The sequence below is a fragment of the Lissotriton vulgaris genome, chromosome 1_1 (assembly GCF_964263255.1).
Source record: "Lissotriton vulgaris chromosome 1_1, aLisVul1.2, whole genome shotgun sequence".
NCBI classification, from domain to species: domain Eukaryota; kingdom Metazoa; phylum Chordata; class Amphibia; order Caudata; family Salamandridae; genus Lissotriton; species Lissotriton vulgaris.
In genome coordinates, this window is record NC_141685.1 from 1,106,865,176 (window position 1) to 1,106,877,271 (window position 12,096).

The window sequence follows — 12,096 nt, forward strand, 5'->3', positions numbered from 1 at the left end:
AGAAGCAAAGGGGACCCTAGAGGGTCCCCTGTTCCCTCTGGACCATGGGTTGCATGCAAGGGAGCACATGGTGTGCTCTCCTGTGAGCATGCACCGCAGTACCTGCACGGCATGGACTGCACCAATCCATGCCGTGCTGTGACTGCCTTTGGTGTTCCGATTGCAGTGCCTATTTCATAGGCAGAGCCGTGGGAACGCCAAAGAACTACTCACCAGTGACTAAAAAGTCATAATCTGATGGGCGGTGTGCACATGGGTTTGGTGGTGTGGGGGTGGGGGTAAATCGGCTGTAGCACAAGCACCCATTCAGAAATGGGAGATTCTGTTAATCCATGCACAGCGTGGCAGGCACCTCAAGGTGATTGCCACACGGTGCAGGGATTAACAGGGGGCTATGGTGCCCCCTTGGGCCCCAATCGGAGACTGCAGAGAGAAGGGGGCCCTAATAGGGGCCCCCAAACTCACTTTCTGACAGGCTTTCCATGTGGGAAAGCCCAGCATTGAAAGCCTGTCGGAAACCTAGCATCATAATCCCAACAGTGGAAACGCCGTCCATTGGGATTACATGCCAATCTCTGACTGGCCAACAGCTTGTTTCAGTTTCGCTCACCTGCATTGTAATGCAGCGGTAAGAACTGAAAACGTGATGAGGCTCGGAAAGCCTCTGGCATGCAGCCAGAGGCTTTCCGAGCCTCATCGTAAAAAGGCCCTTAATTTGTAAAAACAAAAGTGAATGGTATGAATGGTTTTTTAGGAGCTTACTGCATGTGCACCCAAATATAAAGGCTGTCAACCACCACAACTCTGTAGTCTTGATTTCATTTCATGTCTCTTATTTTCGCTACTCAATACTTCCTGTCTCTTTCCACTCACTTGCATGTTCTTCTCCATCCCTTTTTTCCCTATGTTGTTGTTTTTCTATCTTTTTCTCTCACCTCCTTTTTCTGTTTTATGACTTTCTCTTTCTTGATCATGATCAAAGTCCGATGATAAAAAATTCCCTTACAAATGAATGCCAGTGTGCACCACTAGCAACTACTGGCGCAAATTCAGCACAGGAGTGGATTGTGTGCAGTACCAGTGATTCTTTGCCCATCTTAAAGGTTAATGTTAGGGCTTGAAATAGAGATCAGTGGTCTGTCCGCAGGACCGCCAGTGCAGTGGTCGGGATGCCGCCAGACAAGCTGGCAGCATCCAGACAGCTGTGTTATGATAGCACTACCAGCTTAAGGAGAGCCTGAGGCATATGCTGCTGCTGTGGCATAGCCACTTGCACATAGGTGCACTGTATTCCATGCACCATGTCGTGCATGGCACACACTGCATGGGCTAAAACACCCTGGGGCTCTGTTTGGGGCCCCGTTCCTGCCTTTCCGCTGACCTGCTCATGGTGGGGTCCCCACCATATACAGCTCATCGGAAAGGCAGGTCATAATTTGCACACAGACTTTTGCTTCCCCAATGCCACCTCTTCAGGATCCAGGATCTTGGTGGTGGCAGTGGTCTTATGTCGGGCTGGTGGTGATCCAACTGTCAAACTCGTAATTGGGTGGTAAGACCGCTGAGGCTGTGGCAGTTGGACTGCCACTGCAGGTACCACAGTCTTGGAACCGCTGTACTTGTAATCAGGCACTCGGGCTGATTATGATGGCAGTCGGACTACACACAGACAAGCTGTCGGTGGAGGTCTGACTGCTGACAGCCATTTGGTCTGACCACCACATTTTAATGCTGGCAGTCAGACCCACAGCAGGCAGAGTCCGGACCACCACCTCTGACAGGATCTCAGATCCCAACGGGGCGCCGATCGGAGTCGCGGATCAGAATGGCAGGATTGCCGAGCACATGGTCCATGGATATGTAGGAAGTTCTCCTTTTCACGTCGGCTTGTGCTGTGGCCCTTTTCTTTGGCCACAGCACAAGCCACCGTGAAAAGGAGCGCTTTGCAACCATCAGCCCCGCGGTGGCGCCCTAATGTGGCGGTCAGACTGCCAACTGCTTGTCGGGCAGGCTCCTCCTGACTACCGCTTTAGCAGTCCAACCAGCCGCTATTGTAATCACCCCCTGAGTCTCTGGCAGCATACAGATAGATGAGGCTTTGAGAACTTGTGGGGAGAGGAGATTGTATTCACCAAGAGCTTTTGTGGGAGAGGTCATTAGTACCTAGAAGTATATAAGTATCAATAGTCATTGCCCCTGTGTGTAAATGTGTTCAGACAGGAGTTTCTAATCTCTGTCAGCATGTAGGCTGCAGAGGTGGTAGAACTTCTAAGTATCTGGGTTAGAGTAACTTACATTCCCTATAAGGCTGTGACAAGTGGAAGGAATAAATCCACGACATGTTGAAAGAGAGAATTTATATGAGCATTTGGGAAGGGTAGGCTGAGGCAGTATTGTTAATCAGAGCATGTGGGAAGGGTAGGGAGGGAGAGTATTGTTCTCCGAGCATGTAGGAAAGGTAGGGTTGGAAAATACTGTTCCTCTGAGCATGTGGGAAGGTTAAGGTAGAAGAGTATGTTCAGCTGAGCATGCGAGAAGGGTTGGATGGGTCATCTAAACATGTGGGAAGACATCCATGTGGTAGTAAATGCTCTGTCACTGATCCACTCCTTTTTCATCTTAATTTCAGAAACGTGCCAATACAAGCTTTGAGAAGATGATCCAAGGTAAGGAGGTGTTTGATTTTGGAAAGTTAATGTAACCTTTTCCTTGATGAATATTACAACTCTATTCAAGGAAACCCATTTAGCCAAGCAGTGATAAGCATTGAAGGAATCCAAGATGGTGTAATAGATCTGATCAAAAGAATCACTGATTACAAGAGTCCCTGTCCAATGAGATATCATAATCACAGTGACTAGCTATATGACCAATGATGACATTGGAGATCTTTCAAGGAGATCAGAGATGATAATACCAACCTCATGCGGGCCAGTAATGACGAGCATAGAGTGGTATTGAGAGACCAGACATGACTGCAGCAGCATCATCCTTGGGGCGACCCCAGGTAAGGGACACATATTGTCTATGGGGACCCATCTAAAGGACCAGAGCTGCCCATATCTAGTGATTGCATTGACTTGAATTACCAGTAATGAAAATATCGGCACCATCTAAGAGACTAGTGATGATCACAGAGACCTTTCAATGGACCACTGAGGCCCATCGTGATCTGCCAAATTACATCATAAAAAGCATTGTGACCTCAATAGCTATTGTGACTCCATCAAAGGGGCCATAAAGGCCATGATGACCTAGCAAAGGGGCCAGTGATAAACATGAGGGCCCTATTTAATGGCCCTGCGATGATGATAATTCCTTCTTTCAGAGGATCACTGAAAAATACTGACAGCTTATCCAAGGGACTGGTAGTAACCAAAGTCAGCATAACCTAGAACCAAGGCCAACCACTGTGATAACCATTAAGGGGCATATTTACAAGGGAATGCACCACTGGAATGTCCCTTTTTTGATGTTCCTGTGGTGCCCTGCACCATATTTACAAACCGGCGTTTACTCACTTTGCACAGCTTAACCTCATCCTTGCGATGGATATTTTCCTCCTGTGCTGGGCCCCCATACAAACGGGCGTGGTCATGACTGAACGGTTCCATAATGAGCACAGCTCGACCGATGCTCATGATGGAACCGTTCCGTCATTAGCAGCGAAAAGGTTAATACTAAGGAGAAATACTTTTATTTCTTCTCATTTTTGCACTTTCAGGGAAAGAGCAAATCGTCTTTATATATTGTTTATGTGCAGAAAGGTGTCCCTTCCTTCACATAAACAATACTTCCCTGCAACACAGACACGCTAGCACCATGGTGCAAGGATGCCTGCATTGCAAGGATGATTTCCTGCAATGCAGGCACCCTTGCACTATACTGCAAGGGTGCCTGAATTGCAGGAAATCATCTCTATGGCCCAAGGGTGTCTGTGCTGGTGCTAGGCAGCTATTTTTTAGCACCAGAGCAAGGTAAAAGACAGGGGTGCACCGTATTCATGTGAATACAGTGCATCCCTGCATTTTTTAAATGACGCAACATGGCACTGCAAAGTTTTCTGCTGTGCTGTGCCATTTTCTTATGAATATACCCCCGTCTCCATAAAGTGGCCACTTTTGATCATAGTGACCCATCAAATGGATCAGACTAACTGTGACTAAGATATGGACCCCTATAAAAGGACTAGTACTGTCCCATTAAAAGGTTAATTTAAAGCCATAGTAACGACATCCAAGAAGCAGTGATGACCATTGCAAATTCCATTGCGAACTCAGCAGTGTGATCATTGAGACCTATCTCAAGGGCCAAAGGTGACATAGTTACCCCATACCCTCTTCTCAAGATTCAGTGATGATCTTAGTTACCCAAGCCGGTGATTACTGTAGTGACCCATGATTTCTAGTCAGACTATCTCATATCATTAGGACATGATGATAAAGTTTAATACCAGGGTTTTGGATTTTAGATTTGCCCATCCTATTGACCCACTTTGACAATGCCTATAAACATGGAGATATAGACACAGGAATGCATGGGCATAGGGACAGGTAGCAACAGACATCGGGACAGAGAGATGAACATGGAGAATTTGATTAAAATATCAAATAAAAATATTGTGATACAGAAACATAGTGTCAAGAATATCGGGTTGACAAAAATAACATCAGCGGTCATATCAAAGGTAAGAATATCATTTTAAGTGCTGTTTTTAATAGAGTTGAAAAAATATTGTTAGAGAAAATATTGTTGTACATATTATCATTTTTATGCGTTTTTATAAACATTATTTGTAATGGGATTTATTTTAGTTGTATGTTAATTTTTGTGTTAATATCTTTTGTAAATTATTCCAGTTATTTGTTTATAATTGTAATTTTTAAAATGTGTATTAATATGCATAAATAATGTATATATGATTATGTCAGAGGAGCAAGATGTTGGGTTTTTAGGTGATACGGAAGAGGAAATTATTAGTAATGTTATTGTCTGTTAATTTTTTATAAATATAGCAATTTTTGCAATCTTTATTAAAATGTATTTTTTATTTACAATAAGTAATTATTAAAATATATTCTACTCATTTAAATACAAATGTTGAATTTATGTATATGCTCTCGTATTTTAAAAAAAAATAACACTTATGTGCATGTAATTTAATATTTTTTGGGATATAATTTATAATTTCTTTACAAGTTTTACAACAAACTATAATTTTGAAATTGATGTTTTCATTTTGAATTGTTATATGTAATAATTTATTTACGTTTGTATTGTTTTAAATTAAATTGTGATTTTTAAATTAAAAAATTAATCACAATATATAATATTTTGTTTTGCGTTAAAATTTCAAGATTATTTTAAATTGTTAATAAATAATTACTATATAAAATCATACTTTCATTTTAGCATGATATTCTATTTATAAATATGTTTTATTTTGATGTTTGTTTTGAAAATGTAATAAAAATTGTGTTAAAGTAAAAATATGTTTAAAAGTTATGATAATATTGGTATTATGTATACTGATGTTTAATTTATTAATTTCATGAAAATATAATATCCTTTCAATTGGTATATAATAGGCATTTGTGAATATAATTGATATCATTATTTGTGTGAGATCATAAATGATTATGGGCCTTATTACTAACCCTGGGCGAAGTACTACGCTACGCTTGCGTAGTTTGCCAATTGCACAGTGCAAACACGCGTAGCGTAGCATAGCGGTAATTTTTTTGCCTTCTTGGGGTCCTCAACCCCAAGTTGGCGACCACGAGCGAGCAAAATGACATCCTGGGGAGACTTTTTCCTCGTTCGCGATTAGCAACATCAAGTTGCCGATTGCGAGCTTGGAAAATAAACCTCCCGGTGAGCTTCTCAACGCGGAGAGGTCAGGTTTCTCATTTCGAGGGGTCGCGTATGCTCACGACCGCTTGCGATGAGAAACTACCAGTACGCGTTGAGAAAGCTGCCGCTCGAGTAGAAAAGTGTATATTTTATATTGCGGCTTGTACTGCGGGCTGCAGCATAAGCCGCAATAAACAATAATACACTTGTAAAACATCCATGTACCATGTGGCAGGCACCATGCCGTACCTGCCACACAGTGCTCTTAGCAGAGGCTATGGAGGGACCCTGCTAGGGGCCCCCAAAGTCAGTATCTGTCTGCCTTTCCATGGCGGTCGGACCACCAGAGAAAGGCAGACTGAAAGAGACATAGTAATCCCTACGGGGGGCCTGAGAAGACACCGCCCTTATTGTAGGTATTACTTTCTGACCGCTGAGCTTACGGGCTCCTTGAGCCCATCGGAAGAGCAGCATTCGGTCCCTCTGCATGCTGCCTCCGGGGCAAATGTTAGTTGGATCACAAGCGACAGGCCATCGTTTGCGATCCGACAACATCGTAATCAGTCCATATATGTTTATATATATATATATATATTTCTCCACTCGAACAAACCATTCGGTTGGTTTGTTAAAGGAGGGCACTCACAGGAATTTGTTTAGAAAAGTGTTTTTAATGTGCTGGAACCCCCGCACCGACAGACCCTTTTCGGCACTCTGCCTTCTTTGTCAAGTCAAGTCAATTTTTATTGTATAAAATTATTAAAAATTGTTACAAAATGGATTTAGATCATCATAGGACATAACACATGTGTTAAAATATTGGCAAATAGAACTGTTTGTCAAATGACAAGGTAAATGTCATATATTTCAGTTTGGTGGTGTGATTCCAAGGTCAGCTTGCTGTAGGAGAGATTGGGCTTTCATCATATATTTGACTTCCCTGCAGGCCAACATAGAACATGATCCATCTAGCCATCAGATTACGGCTTTCCTACAAGTCCGAATGTTCAATTTGTTAAAAATGTTCTTTAAAAGCCGTCTCCTCAAGTCCTTAAGCGCCGGGCACACACATAGTAAGTGCGTTAATGTTTCATTTCGGTATCCACATAAACGACAATGGGGGTCGGTGTGACAATTTTTCCAGGATGGTAACAAGTCCTTTGAGAACTGTAGTCCTAGCCGATGTTTTATGTATCTTTGTTTTAGGGAACTGTTAAAGTGGCTTTCTAGGTAGGTCTGTGGTTTTATCCCGGAATGTGAATTTATCACGGTCCACCCGTGTCGTCTTTTTGCGGTATTTATTTTGTCTTCAAGGTAGGATTCCCATTTGACCGCGTTGTTTGCAATTTTGTCAAAAGTGTGTCTATCTGGCCTCGTGTCCCAAGTTTCATCAATTCCTATACAGGTCAGGGATTGAGACAGATAGCCTCCCCAACTGTTTGGAACGTGCTGTTTCTGCTGGGTGTCGATTTTTTTCCAGCACAGGTTGTCCAAAGAGTTGTCTTCCGACATGCGTATTTTATGGCAGAGTTTCACAAAGGTTCCCATACTGCGAAACTTCTGATTTAGAAGGCCAAATTCTAGACGAACCTGCGCCAGTGCCGACGATTTTGGAAGGTTTAAAACTGCCTTGTATACTTTTGTTTGTAGGCAGTGCCTGAACAGCCCTGCTTCTTTGCCACACCAGGTGGCCGGTGCGTATGACAAGGATGGTAGGGTTTGTGTTTTTTATCACTTTCAGCAGGTGTGTATAATTTGGACAACTTAATTTTTTTTGTAATTGCCGGTATGCGTAGATCAAAGACTGTGCTTTAGCTTTTAGCTCGATTTTATGTTCTTTGTTTCGTCTGCCCTCGCCCCAATTTCAAACCTAAGTATTTGTATGATGTTTCCTCCTTTATTGGGGAACTATTTGCATACCATTTGAATGTTGGCTTTTTTGGATCCACAATGCGGACAACTTTAGTTTTGTCTTTATTCAGTTCCAAACATTCGTGTTCCAAATAAGTTGTCAAATTGTTGATCGATCTTTGCAGGCCTTCTGGTGTTTGACTCAGAACAACAATGTCATCTGCATACTGCAGGAAAGGGATAGGGATTTTTGACATGTGCGGTGGGTGGCATTCCTCGACCTCCATGTGGTTAACAATATCTGCCATGTACAGGTTGAATAAACTTGGGGCCAGTACACAGCCTTGTTTTAAGCCCTGTTGTGTTCTTATTTCGGCCGTTATGCTGCTACCGTCTCCCAGTTTTACTCGAGTCCAGGTGTTGCTGTACAGGGCTATAATAGCCTCCAATAGCTTCTTCGGGATACCCCATGATCTTAGTTTTTCCCATAGCCGGGTTCTGTTCACTTTGTCAAAGGCTGCTCGCAGGTCTATAAAGCAAGCATACAGTCTCGTCTTCCTTTTTTCAGCTTTTTCTTTCAAGAGCGCCAGGGTTATCAAGTTTGTTAGTGTACCCGTCCTTGGCCGGAAACCAGTTTGGAACATTGGTATTATGTTCGTATCTTCCATCCATTCCTGAAGGAGTGATAGTAGGCATGATCCGTATAATTTTGCCTCGACATCCATTAACGATATCAGCCTGTAGTTCCCCGGCTCGTTGTGATCACCTTGTTTGAAAATGGGGTGAATTATGCTCCCATTCCAGGATCTTGGCAGTTTGTTCTGATTGTAGATTGAATTAAAGAGTGGTGTTAAGTATTCTGGCCAAAATTCAGGTGAATATTTAAAGATAGAGTTTGGAAGCCCATTTGGACCCGCTGCACCCTCTTTTTTCAGGCGATTTATTATGGCTTTGAGCTGGTCTGTTGTTACTAGGGTGTCGGTCACGGTGTTCACTAGTTTTTCTGATTTGCTAGACTGTGAGTTTTCAGGTTTGTTCTCGTTTCCACTACCCAATGATTGCTTCAGCTTATCTTCTGGTGGATTAACTCCTTTTCCTAGGATAGTTTCTGCTTGTTCGGAGTTTCTAGTGCATACTTTGCACTCCGGTTTACAGTGCCTTTTTTCACCTCCCGTCCTGTCGCTGAACATGTTTTCAACATGCTGGGTCCATGTACTTTCTCCGATACCTGCCTCCTGTCTTAGGGTGTTCCCCCTTGTCAATTTGTTGATAATACCCCAAAATGTTCTGGTGTCTTTGTGTTTACCAGCGATTAGTAAGTTTGTCCACATTTCCTCTTGGTACAGTGTTTCTGCCTTCTTTGATGTCGATGACACCAAGTTGCACACACCCTTTTGAAATGTCAAATCATGATTTGAATTTAAAAACAATGACATAAAACAGCATAATCAATTTAAGGCATAATGCGGAATTCATGGCAGCCATCTTAAAATATGTTACAGGCAATATAATGTAATATTTTTTTCTCAAGTGCTCCGAGAAACATAAATTTCAACAATTTTTAATTCGTTCAGTTAAAAAACAGAGTTTGTAAGTAAACAAATTTCCGACAATGAATTTCATTGCAGTTATTTACAGATTAATACCATCTCAAATAGATAATATCAGCCACCCTGTATTTAGAAAATTATATTTAAAACCGAACAGATATTGGGTGAAAAATGAGCACTTGGATGTTCACAATTGAGCCCAGAATGGGCAAAGTCGCATAGCGGAATGTTAGAGGAATACTCTGCAATTCTGGATATGCATATTGCCCACAATTGGACATTATTAACCCATGTGTTTATGTTAATACACAAGGAAGAAGAGAAACAAGGGAAAAGGAAAAGAGAGACAAAAAAGTCAAAAAAGTCATAGAGGGCAGTTAAAGCTGTATCATTTAGAGAGAAAATTGACAACATCATTCTAAATGGGACCACAGCTCCTCATCATTATTGAGGCCTAATGGAACCATGGTTTGTAAATCAATAATGTACTTGCATTCAAGGGCTCATAACTGTCTTATTCTATCCCCACCTCTTTCATTCTTGGAGATCTGATCGATGCAGAAAAATTTCAAGAGATCACGATTACTGTTGTGCATTTTTCAAAATGGCGAGCCACCGGATAAGTGGGGTCTTTCTTAGAAATTGCGCTTATGCTCTAATATGGTTGAGTGGATGGTACTGCCCACATATCTTTTGGGGCATGGGCATATATATACACAGTGAAATCTGAATTGCAGTTAGTCGAGTGATGGTTTTAGCCCTGTTTCCTTCCATACCACTTTCTAAAGCGTTATAGTCTAACGCTTTATGGCTGCATTTACACGCCTTAGATTTTATGCATGGAAAAAAACATACATTTTGTATTTGGCATGAGGCTGATCTAAGGTGACTATGTACTAGATGGTTAACAATTGATTTACTGCACCTGTAGGCTATTAACCCGTTCGCTGTGTCAGATGGCCGGGGGCCGTCCGATGTCACTGTGGGCATGTGCAGAGGACCGCCGGGGGCCCACCCTTTATTTTGCCCGCACCGTGGCGGAATTTCCGCTGTGTTTAAAGGGTTAATGGATACATAGGTATGACTTTTTTCAAGATGTTATCAGTCTGGAGATTGTGCCAGTTGTTCCTAAATATTCGCACCACCTCTGAGGACTTCGCATTATAGAGGGTTTTCATTCTAGGTGGAGTGACCTTAGATTCAATTTCTGGTTTGGGGTTTTGGGTATCTGAAGCTGAAATCTTTGTTCTGAGTTTGTTTTCCCATGTGCCTGTTTAAGAATATTTGAAGAATATCCCCTTTCTTTAAATCAAATGAAAGTGTCCTCCCTAGCTTTGGTGTATTCAGCTTCTGTTGTACAGTTCCTTTTTTTAGCCGCAGGAGTTCCCCATAGGGAATGTTGTTAATCATACTCCAAAGGTGGAAACACCTAGCGTGGAGGACAGCATTACCCGCTGTTGGTTTTCTATATAGGCGGGTAAGAATCTTGGATTGTTGGATATAGACTTCCAAATCTAAATACCAGACACTTGTGTTGCTAATGTTACCGCAAAATTTTAGGTTCAAGTTGTTACAATTGAGAAAGGCAACATATTCCTCAGCTGCAAGGCAGCTGCCCTTCCACACGATGAAGAGATCAACGATGTAGCGGGCCCACAATACTATGTTGTTTATCCATTTCTCAGGTACATCCCTCCAGGCCACGTGCTTCTCCCACCAGCCCTGAAATGATTTGCGTAGCTGGGGGGAAAGCATGTGCCCATCGCTGCTCCGCGTTGTTGTTTATAAATTTGGCCCTTGAAAATAAAGATGCTATGTTCAAGACAAAAGGTCAACATGGTTACCAGCATATCATTATGTCTCCTGAATTTTAAGGTGAGTTTGTTATGGAACCATTTGACAGCCTCAACATCATCCCTGTGGCTGATACAAGTGTTGAGGCTGGTAATGTCTAGTGTGATGAGAAACATGTCATCCTCCCAGTTTACTCCCTCAGTGAGTCTTAAAAAATCACCTGTGTCCTTAATATAGGAACTGAGATTCTTGACCCACGAAGCCAGAAATGAATCAATTTAAAAAGAGCAGTTTTCAAGCAGGCTATTAATAGAAGCAACAGTCGGTTTCCCTGGTCGTCTACTTGCATTTTTATGGATCTTTGGGAGGTGGTAAAAGGTAGGGATCGTGGGCTATTCACAGATTAAAGTTTTGAATTAATCTATATCAATCATACCCTCCTCCCTCCAAGACATAAAAAAATCATGGAAGGTCTTGATGCAATTTGCATAAACCACTTTAATAGTGTGTGAGTGGGTTAATAACATTCTCTGTCCTCAAGCTGGCTCAGAGTTTCTGAGACATAATGCTCTTGAGAAAAAATAATAATATTCCCCCCTTTGTTAGAGGGCTTTATTATTATTGAGTCATCCTTCTTCAATGATTGAATTGCCTGCCATTGTTCAAATGGAATGTCATAGCCTTTGTTTTTGTTGCTGTTGTCTTCCCTTAGATTCTTAAAGTCTGCACTTACTGTCTCATTAATGACGTCAATAGCATCAAAAGGTGTTTGAGGAACAGTTCTTAATTTTCTTTTTAGTCCACTCTTGCCACTCATTTGTATGGGCCCAGCTATTTCTAGTCTGGTTTCATTGACTGGGTGTTGATGGATATTGCTGTCAGGTTCAGAGGACTCGAGGAGCTGTAAAGTTAGAAGAGTATCCAAATCAGTACCAGTGAGCAAGTCCGAGTCATTTTCAATACCAGTGTCTTCACCCAAGGTTGTCTGAGGGTGTAATAGATGGATGTTTTATAATTTCAGTTTTCTAGTATATTCAAATTAATCCAC

The 12,096-nt window shown here is 42.0% G+C and overlaps 1 protein-coding gene across 1 annotated transcript in view; it reads left to right on the forward strand.

Annotated features, from left to right (window-relative positions):
* Nucleotides 1-12,096, forward strand: part of TNFSF14 (TNF superfamily member 14) — a 180,574-nt gene that overhangs the window by 122,899 nt on the left and 45,579 nt on the right. The window contains exon 3 of the mRNA XM_086936473.1: nucleotides 2,630-2,666. Within this exon, the coding sequence (XP_086792599.1) occupies nucleotides 2,630-2,666 (37 nt within the window). The remainder of the gene's footprint in view (nucleotides 1-2,629; nucleotides 2,667-12,096) is intronic.